Raw genomic sequence first — 16,342 nt, 5'->3', positions numbered from 1 at the left:
GCTTGGTGCTATCTACTCCATTTTCCTGATCCCAGGGATTGCCTTGCTCATCACCCTTTAACCCCAAGACGAATAGTCTGGTAGCCGGGTCATAACCAGGAGGACCGAGAAAATACTAAATCAGAAGAGTAGTCAGTAAACGGTCACAACAGGAAACAAATACACAAGCCAGGAGCTGAGCACAGGGGACTGAACCAGAGGAGGACAAGGCTGTATCTGGCAGCTTCCGGCAATATGCTTCCAGCTTTAGTAGGGTGCGGTGCTTTCTGATTGGATGAAGCAGGGAGCAGATTACTCCAGCTGGACAGCACACGCACCCATACTGCCAGACTGGATGGTACTACAGGTCCCAGGCACCCTAATCTTAGTGTTTGGACACAGCCTGCGCCGCCCAGAGCTTCTGGTTACTCTGTCTCTTCCATCACCAGCGCCGCCTGCAGGATGAATAAGACGGCGCCTGGTGACAGAAGCAGACGTCGGGGGAGCAGATCCCAGGGGAGATTGGACACACTATTTACGGAAGCCTTAAAGAAGTTTTCTAGTACTTTTTACAATTGCCCAATGTCTCCCAATGTATTTACCATGTAGCCTGTGAGTGGCGCTATCGGGGGTCACGTGGTGCCTGAGAGCGGCCAGCGATAGCAATGCGCACAGGCAAGAAGGACTGCAGAAGGTAATTGCAAAAAGACTTATGGGCACAGGGTAAAAACATTGGGGGAAATTGGGGCAATTGTAAAAAGTACTGGACAACTTCTTTAATATAACAAAGTGACTCCATTTTGGAAATTATAACCCGCAGTGAATTAATCTATAGACGTAGCGATTATTTTGATTCCAGAGGCACTTTCCGGAAATTAGCACGCAATGAATGGTGGAGAATGAAAATTGCACATTGGCCATTTTATTACCCAACACATAGTGCCCAGATTGTGCTCCAGGAGACACACACCGTAAATGAAGTGGGTTCTTCTCACTATAGTAATACCAAGTACATGGATGCTGAATATGGTTTGGGCACACTGCAAGGCTCAGAAGCGAGGGGGAGATTTGACTTTGAGAGAGCGAATATTGCTGGATTGATTTATTGATGAGTTGAAGCTTTTATTGGTATAATTTTCACATACATAACATTTTTTGATGGCTTCTTATTCCATATTTTGGAGACAGAATGAACAAACAGTTGGACACCACGCTCTACTGGTTCATCCTATGAGGTTTTCTATTAGACTGTTAACTGTCATTCTGTCAATAACTTGCCATTTCTACAGGCATTTTAAGTAGAAATGTTCAAAAATATAAATTTCAGGGATATTTTATTCAAAATATAATAATTTGTTTTATTCTTGGCAGATGACTGTACCAGGAGATCAGAGGGACAGCTGACATCTTCAATTTTTAAATCTGATGATCTTGGGATCCCACAGGATACAATTGAAGTGAATGCCATTTCTCCAGATATACCATCAATCCTTCACAGCAAAGATCTGTCATCTGATCCTGTGAAACAGGTCCTGTCTTCTGATTCATTACCGACTACTAAGGAAAATCAAAATAAAAAAATAAGCATTAATAAACGAACTGCTCCTAAAGGAACAAAGTCATTTTCATGTTCAGAAAATGGAAATAGTTTTACCCTTGAAAAGTATTTTCTTAAACATCAAAAAATACACACAGCGGACAATAGATTTTTTTGTTCCAAATATGGGAAATATTTTAACCAGAAATCAGATTTTGTCAAGCACCAGAGACTTCACATAGGGGAGAAGCCTTTTTCCTGTTCAGAATGTGGAAAATGTTTCAACCAGAAAGCGCATCTTAATATCCACCAGAGAACTCACACAGGGGAGAAGCCTTTTTCATGTTCAGAATGTGGGAAATGTTTTAACGATAAATCATCTTTGGTTAAGCACCAGAGAATTCACACAGGGGAGAAGCCTTTTACCTGTTCGGAATGTGGAAAATGTTTCAACCAGAAATCAGCTTTGGTCAATCACCAGAGAAATCACACAGGGGAGAAGCCTTTTTCATGTTCAGAATGTGGGAAATGTTTTAACCAGAAATCAGATTTGATTAGGCACCAGAGAACACACACAGTGGAGAAGACTTTTTCATGTTCAGAATGTGGGAAATGTTTTAACCAGAAATCAGATTTGATTAGGCACCAGAGAACCCACACAGTGGAGAAGACTTTTTCATGTTCAGAATGTGGGAAATGTTTTAACCAGAAATCAGATTTGATTAGGCACCAGAGAACCCACACAGTGGAGAAGACTTTTTCATGTTCAGAATGTGGGAAATGTTTTAACCAGAAATCAGATTTGATTAGGCACCAGAGAACCCACACAGGGGAGAAGCCTTTTTCTTAGTCTTTTTTTTTTAATCCAATACATTTGAGATTTTTTTCATTAGTTTTTTTTTTTAACAAAACCAAGAAACCAGTACATACAATAATAAAGCAACATACCATAGGGATCACATACATTCGTCTCTCCTATATATCCTTTCAGCTTGCCCATTACTGCCTGATAACTTGCAGTTCCTAGATCTTCCAATTAACATTCCACATTCTTGAAATCTCTTACAGTTGTGCTCAAGAGTTTACATACCCCAGCAGAATTTTTCCAATCTTGGCCTTGTTTGAGAGAATATGAATGATAACAAAAAAACTTTTCCTCCACTCATGGTTATTGGTTGGATGAAGCCATTTATTGTCAAACTACTGTGTTTTCTCTTTTTAAATCTTAATGACAACCAAAAACATCCAAATGACCCTGATCAAAAGTTCACATACCCCAGTTCTTAATAGCGTGTATTGCCCCCTTTTAACATCAATGACAGCTTGAAATATTTTGTGGTAGTTGTAGATGAGGTTCTTTAATTTCTCAGATGGTAAAGCTGCCCATTCTTCTTGGCAAACAGCCTCCAGTTCCTGTAAATTCCTGGGCTGTCTAGCATGAACTGCGCGCTTGAGATCTCCCCAGAGTGGCTCAATGATATTGAGGTCAGGAGACTGAGATGACCACTCCAGATCCTTCCCTTTGTTCTGCTGTAGCCAATGACAGGTCGACTTGGGCTTGTGTTTTGGATCATTGTTATGTTGGAACGTCCAAGTAGGTCCCCATGCGCAGCTTCCGGGCTGATGAGGGCAAATTTGCCTCCAGTATTTGCTGATAACGTGCGGCATTCATGTTTCCTTCAACTTTTACCAAGTTTCCTGTGCCATTGTAGCTCATACATCCCCAAAACATCAGCGATCCACCTCCGTGCTTTACTGTAGGAATGGTGTTCCTTTTTATCATGGGCCTTGTTGACCTCTTTCCAAATGTAACGTTTATGATTGTGGCCAAAAAGTTCAATTTTGGTCTCCTCATTCCAAATTACCTTGTTCCAGAAGTTTTGAGGCTTGTCTCTATGCTGTTTGGTGTATTCTAGGTGAGATACTTTGTGGCATTTGCACAGTAATGGCTTTCTTCTGGCGACTTGACCATGCAGCCCATTTTTCTTCAAGTGCCTCCTTATTGTGCATCTTGAAACTGCCACATCAATAGTTTTCAGAGAGTCCTGATGTTCAGCTGATGTTATTTGTGGGTTTTTCTTTGCATCCCAGACAATTTTCCTGCCAGTTGTGGCCGAAATTTTTGTTGGTCTAACTGAGCGTGGTTTGGTTTTTACAGAGCCCCTGATTTTCCAATTGTTAATCATAGTTTGAATGCTGCAGACTGGCATTATCAATTCCTTGGATATTTTTTTTTGTATCCCTTTCCTGTGTTATACAGGTCAACTACCCTTTCCCGTAGATCCATTGACAATTCTTTTGCTTTCCCCATGACTCTCAATCCACAAACGTCAGTGGCTGGATGAAAGATGCAAGAGTCTGTCTGGATCCCAGAAACTCACTCAGCTTTTACGCACACACACTGATTACAAGCAAACAGGTCACAGGTGAGGATGTTACCTTTAGTAGCCATTCAAACCCATTTGGGTCAAATTCTGTGCATGTTATCAGGCCAAAATCACCAGGGTATGTGAACTTTTGCTCAGGGTCATTTGGATGTTTTTGGTTGTCATTAAAATATAAAAAGAGAAAATTTAGTAGTTTGACAATAAATGGCTTCACCCAACCAATAACCATGAGTGGAGAAAACAAAAAAACTGTAGCATTCATATTCTCTGAAACAAGGCCAAAAAATGAAAAATTCTGCCGAGGTATGTAAACTTTTGAGTACAACTGCCTTTATGTGTATATATATATACAGGAGCTTTGCTATGCTTTATAACTTTTAGTGCTGCGCTGACACCAGTTAGGTAGATCATGCACTGCACATGACCTAAAGAACTTGTTAGCTCTGGTCACCCGGATGTTGTCATGATGACATCGAGTCACCATGGCTATGAGTGGCCCCTGAGGTGTGGGCTAACTAATTTCTGATGACATGGGACATCACCTCTTTCAGGATATATTATTTAATAAATTAGGTTCAGTTTCACCTATTAACCCTTGTGTACCTGACAAATTTGTAGCAAATAGAAAAATTGCATTTTTACCACTAAAATGTCATATTTCCACGACTCAATGTTATAAAATTCTGTAAGGCACCTATGGGTTCGAAATACTTACTACACCCCTAGATTAATTCCTTAGGCAGTGAAGTTTCCAATATGGGGTCACCGGGGGGGGGGGGGGGGGTGTGTTTCTGCCACCTCAGGGGCTCAGCTAATGGAGCCCACAATCTATTCTAATGAAATCTGCGTTTTTCAAGCCAAAACCCAAAGCAGAAACACCGAACATGAGGTCATGGAAGGCATATTACCTAAGTGGCCCAGGGTGCCGAGTGTGGCGCATACTCGGTCGGTACCCTGGACCACGTAGAACAGAAGTATAAGTCATATTACCTATCTTGTCTACAAGTTTTGACCTGACCCTCATGTTGAACACGTCCTCTAACATCTAACCAGCATCTTCTGGGCACGCCTCTCCACAGCCGGTCATTAAGCCCCTTTCTTATATATAACACTGTCTGCCATTGATCTGGTGTTATGTCCATTGTGTCCCCTCCCCCTTCCCTCTCTTTGGAATACTCTATACCTTACATTATACTTCCTTCATTAGTCATTGACTCTATTTAAATCTTCACAAGAGGGATTCATTCCCTGGTGCCATCAGTTGGCTCGCCGCCTGTGTAGGACCACTTTATATCTACAATCATCTTATGCTATACAGTTAAGCTCATCTATATGTTATTTTTAGGCTACCCGAGGTTCACTGACATGCTACACTAGGTATATTGCTTTATACGCTTGGCCTCACTCTACTTGTACATACTTGCTCCTTTGTGGTTCAGACTACATGTGTGTGTGTGTGTGTGTATGTATGTGTATTTATATATATTATATATTTAACTATTTGTGTATTTATACAATCATTGTATTTTATGTAGTGTGGGCACCCGCTTCTGCAGTGCCACCATGTAACCAATTGCTTGTTAAAGGTTTTTGACTGACCTCATATTCGGTGTTTCAGGGCTTGGAATGGAAGGAGCGCATTTGACTTTTTGAAAGTAAAATTTGCTTGAATAATTAGTGGGACGCCATGTTGCATTTGGAGAGCCCCTGATGTGCCTAAACAGTGGAAACCCACCACAAGTGACACCATTTTGCAAACTAGACCCTTCAGGGAACTTATCTAGATGTGTGGTGAGCACCCTGAACCCCCGGGTGCTTCACAGAAGTTTATAACATTGAGACGTAAAAATAAAATTACATTTTTCCAGCAAAAATGTTTTTCAGCCAGCAATTTTGCATTTTCATAAGTGTAACAGGAGGACGCAATGTCGTGTTGGGGAGCCCCTGATGGAGCTGTATGGCAGCTTGTCTTTTGCGGGCCAAGATGACGTTTTCAGCGGTATCATTTTTATTTATATTTGTCTTTTTGATCTCGTTTTATTCCACTTTTTGTTCGGCGGTATGATGATAAAGCATTCTTTTTTTTAGTTTTTTATTTTTACTGTGTATACTAAAGGGGTTAACTAGTGGGACAGTTTTATAGGTCAGGTCGTTCCAGTTGCGGCGATACCAAATATGGGTACTTTTATTGTTGTTGTTTTTTCTCACTTTTTTACTTAGTCCCACTATGGGGACTACTTATAGTAGCAGTCTGATCGCAGCCATAATACACTGCTCAAAAAAATAAAGGGAACACTAAAATAACACATCCTAGATCTGAATGAATGAAATATTCTCATTGAATACTTTGTTCTGTACAAAGTTGAATGTGCGGACAACAAAATCACACAAAAATAATCAATGGAAATCAAATTTATTAACCAATGGAGGCCTGAATTTGAAGTCACCCCCCAAATTAAAGTGGAAAAACACACTACAGGCTGATCCAACTTTGATGTAATGTCCTTTAAAACAAGTCAAAATGAGGCTCAGTATTGTGTGTGGCCTCCACGTGCCTGTATGACCTCCCTACAACACCTGGGCATGCTCCTGAAGAGGTTGCGGATGGTCTCCTGTGGGATCTCCTCCCAGACCTGGACTAAACCATCCACCGACTCCTGGACAGTCTGTGGTGCAACGTGACGTTGGTGGATGGAGCGAGACATGATGTCCCAGATGTGCTCAACAGGATTCAGGTCTGAGGAACGGGCGGCCAGTCCATAGCTTCAATGCCTTCATCTTGCAGGAACTGCTGACACACTCCAGCCACATGAGGTCTGGCATTGTCCTGCATTAAGAGGAACCCAGGGCCAACCGCATCAGCATATGGTCTCACAAGAGGTCGGAGGATCTCATCTTGTTACCTAATGGCAGTCAGGCTACCTCAGGCGAGCACATGGATGGCCCTCCAAAAAAATGCCACCCCACACCATTACTGACCCACTGCTAAACCGGTCATGCTTAAGGATGTTGCAGGTAGCAGATCGCTCTCCATGGCGTCTCCAGACTCTGTCACATGTGCTCAGTGTGAACCTGCTTTCATCTGTGAAGAGCACAGGACGCCAGTGGCGACTTTGCCAATCCTGGTGTTCTGTGGCAAATGCCAAGCGTCCTGCATGGTGTTGGGCTGTGAGCACAACCCCCATCTGTGGACGTCGGGCCCTCATACCACCCTCATGGAGTCGGTTTCTAACCGTTTGTGCAGAAACATGCACATTTGTGGCCTGCTGGAGGTCATTTTGCAGGGCTCTGGCAGTGCTCCTCCTGTTCCTCCTTGCACAAAGGAGGAGGTAGTGGTCCTGCTGCTGGGTTGTTGCCCTCCTATGGCTCCCTCCACATCTCCTGGTATCTGCTCCATGCTCTTGATACTGTGCTGACAGACACAGCTACCCTTCTTGCCACAGCTCGCACTGATATGCCATCCTGGATGAACTTCACTACCTGAGCAACTTCTGTGGGTTGTACTGTAGACATCGCCTCATGCTACTGTATCTCTAGGGGTGAGAGAAATGGCAAAATGAAAAAGTGACCAAAACAGCCAAAAAGGATGAGAACAGAGAAATGGTCTGTGGTCACCACCTGCAGAACCGCTCCTTTATAAGGGGTATCTCGCTAATTGCCTATCATTTCTACCAGTTGTCTGTTCCATTTGCACAACAGCAGGAGAAATTGATTCACAATCAGTGTCGCTTCATAACTGGGCAGGTAGATTTCACAGAAGTGTTATTGACTTGGAGTTACATTGTGTTAAGTGTTACCTTTATTTTTTGGAGCAGTGTATAAATATATATATACAGTATATATATATATACTGTATGTGTATATATATATATATATATATATACTGTATGTATATATATATATATATATATACTGTATATATATATATACTGTATATATATATATATATACTGTGTGTGTGTATGTGTATGTGTGTGTATATATATATATATATATATATATATATATATAATTATAAAATCTCCAGCTTGGGTATAAATATATAATACGTGCAGTAATTACTTAGTAAACTCTAAGTAAAATTTTCCACTAAAATAAAGTACAATGTGTCTCGAAAAAATTATCTCAGAATCACTGGGATTTGTTAAAGCGTTTCAGAGTTATTACCACATAAAGTGACACTGATCAGAATTGTAAAACAGATTCGGGGGGAAGGGGTTAACAAGATACAATTTTCAGTTAAAACATTTCCAACATTCTGAATATGAAAAAGGCTTCTTCCCTGATGTTTATTAAGAGTTGATTTCGGTGTAAAACATTTCCCACATTAAGAATATGAAAAAGGCTTCTCCACTGTGTGAGTTCTTTGGTGACTAAGAAGAAATGATTTCTTCACAAAAGATTTTCCACATTCTGAACAAAAAAAAAGACTTCTCCCCTGTGTGGGTTCTCTGATGTTTAATAAGCTTAAGCTGCAATTTCTCTACAAAACATTTCTCACATTCTAAACATGAAAAAGGCTTCTCCTCTGTGTGGGTTCTCTTGTGCCTAACAAAATAGAATTTTTGGTTAAAACATTTTCTACAATCTGAACAGGAAAAAGGCTTCTCACCTGTGTGAGTTCTCTGGTACTAAACAAAACTTGATTTCTGTGTAAAACATTTCCCACATTCTGAACATGGAAAAGGCTTCTTTTCTGTGTGACTGCTCTGGCGTCTAGCAAGATGTAATCTCCAGTTAAAAAATGTCCCACATTCTAAACAAGAATACAGTTTATCCCCTGTGTAAGGTCCTTGATGTGTGATAATATTTGATTTCTGTATAAAACTGTCATGCCTCGGGATTTGATCGGTGGTCCTGTTCTTTTATGTTGGCGTCTCTGTCCACGGAGCCACAGCAGGTTCTGTACCTGTATGGGTGCTGATTACCATTTGCCTTTGTCCATTCATTTCGAATAGCAATTGTTTTTCATTTGTTATCTTGCCTGTCCTACTAGTTAAATCTTCCCCCTGCTGGTCTTCGCTGCTGCTGATAGTCTTTAGTGGATTCTGCTTGGAGTTCTGGTCCTACTTCTGAATATCTAGGCCAGTCCAATAAGTGTACTGCTTGGGTTTCTTCCTATGCTGCACGGTTCCTTAGGAGGTACATGATACATTCAACAGCCTTTCAGGGAGCCAGGTCCGAGTTGTCTTCTCTAGTTTTACCTTCAGGATTTATACAGGTCTCCCCTGTGTGAAGTCTGTGGTGTTTAACAAGGTGTGATTTCACTACAAAACATTTTCCACATTCTGAACATGAAAAAGGCTTCTCCACTGTGTGAGTTCGCTGATGTTTAATGAGCAGTGATTTCTTTGCAAAACATTTCTCACATTCTAAACATGAAAAAGGCTTCTCTTCTGTGTGGGTTCTCTGGTGTCTATCAAGATGCGATTTCTGGTTATAACATTTCCCACAATCTGAACATGAAAAAGGCTTCTCCCCTGTGTGAGTTCTTTGGTGACTAACAAGATATGATTTTTGGATAAAACATTTTCCGCATTCTGAACATGAAAAAGGCTTCTCCCCTGTGTGGGTTCTCTGGTGTCTATCAAGATGCGATTTCTGGTTAAAACATTTCCCACAATCTGAACATGAAAAAGGCTTTTCCCCTGTGTGAGTTCTTTGGTGACTAACAAGATATGATTTTTGGATAAAACATTTTCCGCATTCTGAACATGAAAAAGGCTTCTCCCCTGTGTGGGTTCTCTGGTGTCTATCAAGATGCGATTTCTGATTAAAACATTTTCCACAATCTGAACATGAAAAAGGCTTCTCCCCTGTGTGAGTTCTTTGGTGACTAACAAGATATGATTTATAGTTAAAACATTTCCCACATTCTGAACAGGAAAAAGGCTTCTCCCCTGTGTGAGTTCTCTGGTGCTGAACAAAACGTGATTTCTGTGTAAAATATTTCCCACATTCTGAACAGAAAAAAAGCTTCTCTCCCGTGTGACTTCTCTGGTGTAGAACCAAACTTGATTTCTGTGTAAAATATTTCCCACATTCTGAACAGGAAAAAGGCCTCTCCCCTGTGTGACTTCTCTGGTGACTAATAAGAGATGATGTATTCACAAAACATTTTCCACATTCTGAACATGAAAATGGCTTAACCCCTGTGTGAATTCTCTGGTGTTTAACAAGATACGATTTCCAGATAAAAAATTTCCCACATTCTAAACAAGAATACAGTTCCTCCCCGGTGTGAATTCTCTGATGTGCGAGAAGAATGGATTTACCTACAAAACATTTCCCACATTCTGAACATGAATATGGCTTCTCCCCTGTGTGAAGTCTCTGGTGTCTAACAAGGTGTGATTTCCCTACAAAACATTTTCCACATTCTGAACATGAAAAAGGCTTCTTCCTTGTGTGACTTCTTTGATGTGTAACAAGAGTTGATTTATCTACAAAACATTTTCCACATTCTGAACATGAAAAGATCTTCTCCCCTGTGTGAGTTCTCTGGTGACTAACAAGTTGCGATTTCTTGTTAAAAAATCTCACACGGTCTGAACATGAAAATGGTTTCTTTGCTTTAAGAGCAGTTTGTTTTTTAATGGTTCTTTTATGGCTTGGATTTTCCTTAGTAGTCTGCAATGAATCAGAAGACAGGACCTGTTTCAAAGGATCAGATGACAGATCTTTGCTGTAAAGGGATGATGGTATTTCAGGAGTAATATAATTCACTTCAATTGTATCCTGTGTGATCTCCAGCTCATCTGATTTAAAAATCAAAAATGTCAGCTGTTCCTCTGATCTCTTAGTACAGACAACTGCAAAGAATAAAACCAATTATTATTTTTTAATAAAATATCCTTGAAATTAATATTTTTGAACATTTCTACTCAAATTGTCCGTAACAATGTTAAGTTATGTAAAATATTGAATTATTCACCAAGATGACAGTTCACAGTCTAATAGAAAACCTCATAGCATGAACCAGTAGAGCGTGGTGTTCAACTGTTTATTCATTCTGCCTCCAAAATATGGAATAAAAAGCCACCAATGTTATGTAGGAGAAAATAATATGAATAAAAATATATACTCGTCTCACAAAAAACAAGACCCTATTCAGGTCCATCATCTGTCAGTGGAAAAACGGAGGTTTCCTCATTATTAGTGGCTCAAAGGCTTTTGAAAAGCAACATGGCTTCCATAAACCAATCCAGCAATATCCGATCTCCCAAAGTCAAATCTCCCCCTTGCTTCTGAGCCTTGCAGTGCGCCCAAAAGACATTTAGCATCCATGTATTTGGCATTACCATAGTGAGAAGAACCCAGTTAATTGATGGTGTGTGTCTCCAGGAGCACAATCTGGGCACTATGTGTTGGGTAATAAAATGGTATATTTCCAATTTTCATTCTCCAACATCCACTGTGTGCTAATTTCCAGAAAGTGGCTGTGGAGTCAATATAGTCACTATTCCTATAGATGAATTCACTGAGGGTTATAATGTCCAAAATGGAGTCACTTATGGGGATTTCTACTGCTATGGTTTTTTGCCATTTTGGTCACATTAGGGCTTCTGCAAATGGTGTGTCCCATCTCCTCTGGGATCTGCTGCTGTGACGACTGATTCAGTCACCAGGAGCTGCCTTATTCATTTGGCAGGCAGCACTGGTGATGGAAGAGACATCTGAACCAGAAGCTCTGTGAGGCATAGGCTCTGTCCAGCTACTAAAATTAGGGTGCCTTTGACCTCTAGTACCATCCAGTCTGGCAGTATGGGGGTGTGTGCTGTCCAGCTGAAGTAATCTGCTCTCTGCTTCAGCCAATTAGAAGCACCACACCCTACTAAAGCTGGAAGCATATTGCCGGAAGCTGCCAGATACAGCCTTGTTCTCCTCTGGTTCAGTCCTCTGTGCTCAGCTCCCGGCTTGTGTATTTGTTTCCTGTTGTGAACCCCGGCCCGTTTACGGACTACTCTTGTGTCTTCTGATTTTGTATTTTCTCTTCCCCCCTTGTTCTGACCCGGATACTTGACTATTCTTCTTCCCATCTCACTCCCCAGAACAGCAGGTAACACCGTGGCCCAAGCCTAGGGGTCTCTGTGTAAGTCCAGATCCATGTAGAGGGGATAAAGGGTAGGAGTAATGATGAGCGACCATGCTCGCTACTGCTTGGACTCGCCCGAGCATCGACATGCTTGGCGAGTATTTCCTGCTTGCTCGGGGTCCCCGCCCTGCATGTTTGACGCTCTTTAGAGAGCCAACGAACATGCAGGGATTCCTGCCAAGCACTGTATTGTCGTAGCCATGTTGGTTCTGGCATTACAGTGATTGGCTGGCCGCATAGCGTCATCAGGTCTATATAAGACTTGATGACACTAGGCTCGTCACAGTCTATCCGGGAACAGGCAGAGTAGGGAGAGGTGCTGCTGTGTGAGGGACAGAATTGTCGGTGTAATAATTAGATATAGGTAGTGGTACTCAAGGAGTATATATAAATTCATCTGAACTAACAGTCCTTCTGAGGACTAATCCAGCTGCATATATTCAGTGGTGATAGCAGGAGTTAGGCAATCAGGCAGTCAGGGTTTGTGGCAGTGTATACAGCACAAGAGGGTCCATTGCACATTCTGTCTGCTGCTGCTGTTACAGATATCCGTAGATATAGCCCAAGGTATCAGGGCAGGGTTAAAATTTTTTTTATCTTAATCCTTATTATTTGCTTAAAAAGTAATCCAGAGTACACCATTTTACTGCTCCATTTGCTTGTTGGCAGAATACAGACAGATTTTTTTTATTTTATTCACATTACTGTATTGTGGAAGCAGAGAAACTTTTTTTTTCAATGATCAGACTATTAAAATTTAGACAGCTGTGTTTTGTTGGACCAATTGATAGTTGGTCGCTGAGAAATACCATACTATTTGGCGACTACCTGAAACTGTGGCCATCAGACGTGATCCCATATGACCTGCCTAATAATCCAGCAATTTTTGTAAGTGTGTCAAATATTACACTCTATTTAAAAAATTGCAGTTGTGGGTTCAAACCTATTCACAGTTGGCTGCTGACAAAATCTGTGAACAATGTTGTCAGAGTATTACACCACTGCCAAAAAGAAAACATACAAAAAACAAGCTAAAATAGAAAAAATGTTAAGAAACATTCTTTCCAGGGTAATGACTTGTATATAAAGCCAAAGAAATACTAAAAAAAAAAATTATGGACTGTGGAAGACATTTATGCGACTAGAATGAACTCATCTGGAGCTGATGATACCACCTAGCAGCACCTGTCCCTATTGTTAATGCATCTAACAGCATTATCGATAGGGAATAGAACAGATTTTACATTTTTTGGGCAGCACCAGCAGCACGCAGTATAAGGCAATAATACCTGGCTGGATCGGTGTAATACGCAATCCATACTGCGATTCCTCACCCGTAAATGAATTTCAGATAAGACAGTTAATATTCTAGAATATAGAATCTATTTGAATTTTCTTTCCCATTATTAAAGAGTTTGTCTCCAATACTGTTTGTTACGCTCGCACCCGGACTGACTGGCATGAGCGTGATTAGTGATCCCACTGTACCATGAACCGAAGAGTGCCTGGAGGGGCGTAACTAAGTATCAACCCGATCCGACCAAGGTCGCACGGCGGCTTAGTCGACTCCGTGGACAAGGAGGAACCGAGCAGAGGGACCAGGGCGACTCCAGGTCAGATCCCGGTCACAGTTGTTGACCCCAACGGGGAATGCAGGAACAGGCAGGTTAGACTGGCATACAGGCAGGTGGGTATTGGCAAGTACAGCTGGTATGCAGACAGGTGGGTACTGGCAAGCACGGCTGGTATGCAGACAGGTGGGCACTGGCAAGCACGGCTGGAGTGCAGACAGGGAGATACTGGCAAGCACGGCTGGAGTGCAGACAGGGAGGTACTAGCAGGTTGGAGCGCAGGCTGGATAGGGTCCAGTACAGACTGGGAGACAGGTGCAGAGCCGCAGATGCGGTAGACAAGCAGAGTAAAGCAAAATCCGCCGGAGCAGAGGACAAGGCAGAGCAGAGAGAAACTGCTGGTGCGGTGAGCAAGCAGAGCGGAACGAAACCGCAGGTGCGGTGGGCAAGGCAGAGCAGAGCGGAACCGCCGGAGCGGTGGACAAGGCAGAGCAGAGAGAAACCGCAGGTGCGGTGGACAAGGCTGAGCAGAGAGAAACCGCGGAGCGGTGGGCAAGGCAGAGCTGAGAGAAGCCGCCAGAGCGGTGGGGCAAGGCAAAGGAGAGAGAAGCCGCCGGAGTGGTGGGCAAGGCAGAGCAGAGAGAAACCGCTGGTGCGGTGAGCAAGGCAGAGCAGAGAGAAGCCGCTGGAGCGGTGGGCAAGGCAGAGCAGAGAGAAGCCGCCGGAGCAGTGGGTAAGGCAGAGCAGAGGGAAGCGCCGGAGCGGTGGGAAAGTCAGAGCAGAGAGAAACCGCCGGAGCAGTGGGTAAGGCAGAGCAGAGGGAAGCCACCGGAAGCGGTGGGCAAGTCAGAGCAGAGAGAAACCGCTGGAGTGGTGGGCAAGACAGAGCGGAGCGAAACCGGGGGTGCGGTGAACAAGGCAGAGAGGACAGGGCTCTGTTCACATGGAACAGACTGGAAAATACAGGAAGATGGCTAGAACACAGGAGGAAGATACGGAGGAAGGGAAAGGGAACAAGCAGAACCAGATACACACAGGGTACTTCCTATGAAGTAGCGAGTGGACACAAAACTCACAAACAGAAGTACAGAGACAACGAGTTGGAGTTAGGTGCAGGTTCAGATACTGCAGGAAAAGGGAAGGTACGGACATAGAGACAAACAGGTAACAGGCTAGGATACAGTCAGACAGGAACTGCTACTGCAATGAGATACAAGAACGAGCCTGGGTATACAGCCCCCAGAGTGGCGGAAACAGACTAGAAGTCACAGGTAACAGGTCTGGGTATACAGCCCCCAGAGTGGCGGAAACAGACTAGAAGTCAGAGATAACAGGTCTGGGTATGCAGCCCCCAGAGTGGCAGAAACAGGACAGACCTGGCAATACAGTTGCAAAGACAAACTGAGTGAAAGGTGTGCTCAGCACTCCTTCTGGTGGAGGGGGTTTAAATATCCAGTGAGTCACAGCAATAGGCTGGAGACGCATTAGGGGTGTGCCCACAGCAGCTATAAGAATCAGGAAGTAACCGGGCCGCCACCCTAAGCAGTCAGTCAAGAGACATGCACACAGCATGAACGGGAGCACGGTTTTAAGGCTGGACTGACAGGTAAGATTGCGGTCTTGCATAGTGGGAGGTGGTGCACTAATGCAAGCACGCTGCCAGGGATGTTTACACTGTTATTGCATATGCAGCAATTTCAAGGGCTGCCAAAAATTAGGACGCACTCCAATACACATTTGAAGAGCTGTAAAAAAACAAATAAAATAAAAACACAGTAGGATCTTTCTTTTGTATAAAAACCAGACTCGCTAAATGTACCCTCAATGTAATAACATTGTTCAGCTCCTGCACCCCCTCCTCCTCCTGTTTGGCATCCATCTCCGAAATGACCACATCAGTCCCAAGTTGGAAGCACTGCAGCACTGCCTTGGCCAAGCGGCAACAGGCTGTGCTGAAGATAATATGCTTAATGCTTAGGTGACAAAACACACACCGGTGCAGAGTTGTTGAAAGCTGTAACACAACAGGCAGATTGGTGGATCTCACCGCTGAACATACAGCTAGGCATGGTCGTGTGTGACAAGATGGTGGCCTCTATCATCATCACGACCTGCAAGGTTTGCACTATGAACTCTCTGAAGGAGAAGCCAGGGCCCACTGGAGGAGTTTCCGGTTCTCTGGTGGGCCCATCCAACCCAGACGAGAAGCAGCCCTGGCTAAGAAGTCTGTGGGAAGGTTCCCGGACATTCTATGGTTGCTTTTTTACTGTGGACTGGCTCCAGAAATCTATAAGATTGCAATCTATAAAATCCCTTCACTGGCTCCCCCATTGCCCAGAGACTCCAGTTCAAAACCATAACCATGAGATGCAAAGCCATCCACAACCTGTCTCTTAAAATATATCTGGGACCTAGTCTCCTGGTACTTACAGTACAGACCAAAAGTTTGGACACACCTTCTCATTTAAAGATTTTTCTGTATTTTCATGACTATGAAAATTGTACATTCACATTGAAGGCATAAAAACGATGAATTAACACATGTGGGATTATATACTTAACAAAAAAGTGTGAAACAACTAAAATATGTCTTATATTCTAGGTTCTTCAAGTAGCCACCTTTTGCTTTGATGACTGGTTTGCACACGCTTGGCATTCTCTTGATGAGCTTCAAGAGGTAGTCACCTGAAATGATCTTCCAACAATCTTGAAGGAGTTCCCAGAGATGCTTAGCGCTTGAGAAACCTTTTGCCTTCACTCTGTGGTCCAGCTC

General features: G+C 42.8%; 2 protein-coding genes across 2 annotated transcripts in view; one reads left to right on the top strand and one right to left on the bottom strand.

Annotated features, from left to right (window-relative positions):
• The window catches only part of LOC141222888 (uncharacterized), an 89,620-nt gene extending 86,999 nt beyond the window's left edge, over positions 1 to 2,621 (top strand). Inside the window, exon 8 of the mRNA XM_073666721.1 lies at positions 1,755 to 2,621. Coding sequence (XP_073522822.1) covers positions 1,755 to 2,366 — 612 coding nt within the window. The 3' untranslated portion in view covers positions 2,367 to 2,621. The remainder of the gene's footprint in view (positions 1 to 1,754) is intronic.
• Positions 2,622 to 6,335: 3,714 nt separating this feature from the next.
• LOC141222889 (uncharacterized) overlaps positions 6,336 to 16,342 on the bottom strand; it is a 71,753-nt gene continuing 61,746 nt past the window's right edge. Inside the window, exons 9-10 of the mRNA XM_073666722.1 lie at positions 8,516 to 10,243; positions 6,336 to 7,436 (exon numbers count right to left, since the gene is read on the bottom strand). Coding sequence (XP_073522823.1) covers positions 9,070 to 10,243 — 1,174 coding nt within the window. The 3' untranslated portion in view covers positions 6,336 to 7,436; positions 8,516 to 9,069. The remainder of the gene's footprint in view (positions 7,437 to 8,515; positions 10,244 to 16,342) is intronic.

This window comes from Phyllobates terribilis, unplaced genomic scaffold (genome assembly GCF_046119375.1).
Source record: "Phyllobates terribilis strain yellow unplaced genomic scaffold, ASM4611937v1 Scaffold_364__1_contigs__length_1914224, whole genome shotgun sequence".
NCBI classification, from domain to species: domain Eukaryota; kingdom Metazoa; phylum Chordata; class Amphibia; order Anura; family Dendrobatidae; genus Phyllobates; species Phyllobates terribilis.
Note: the sequence above shows the minus strand (reverse complement) of the source record. Positions and strands in the feature narration are given on the sequence as shown.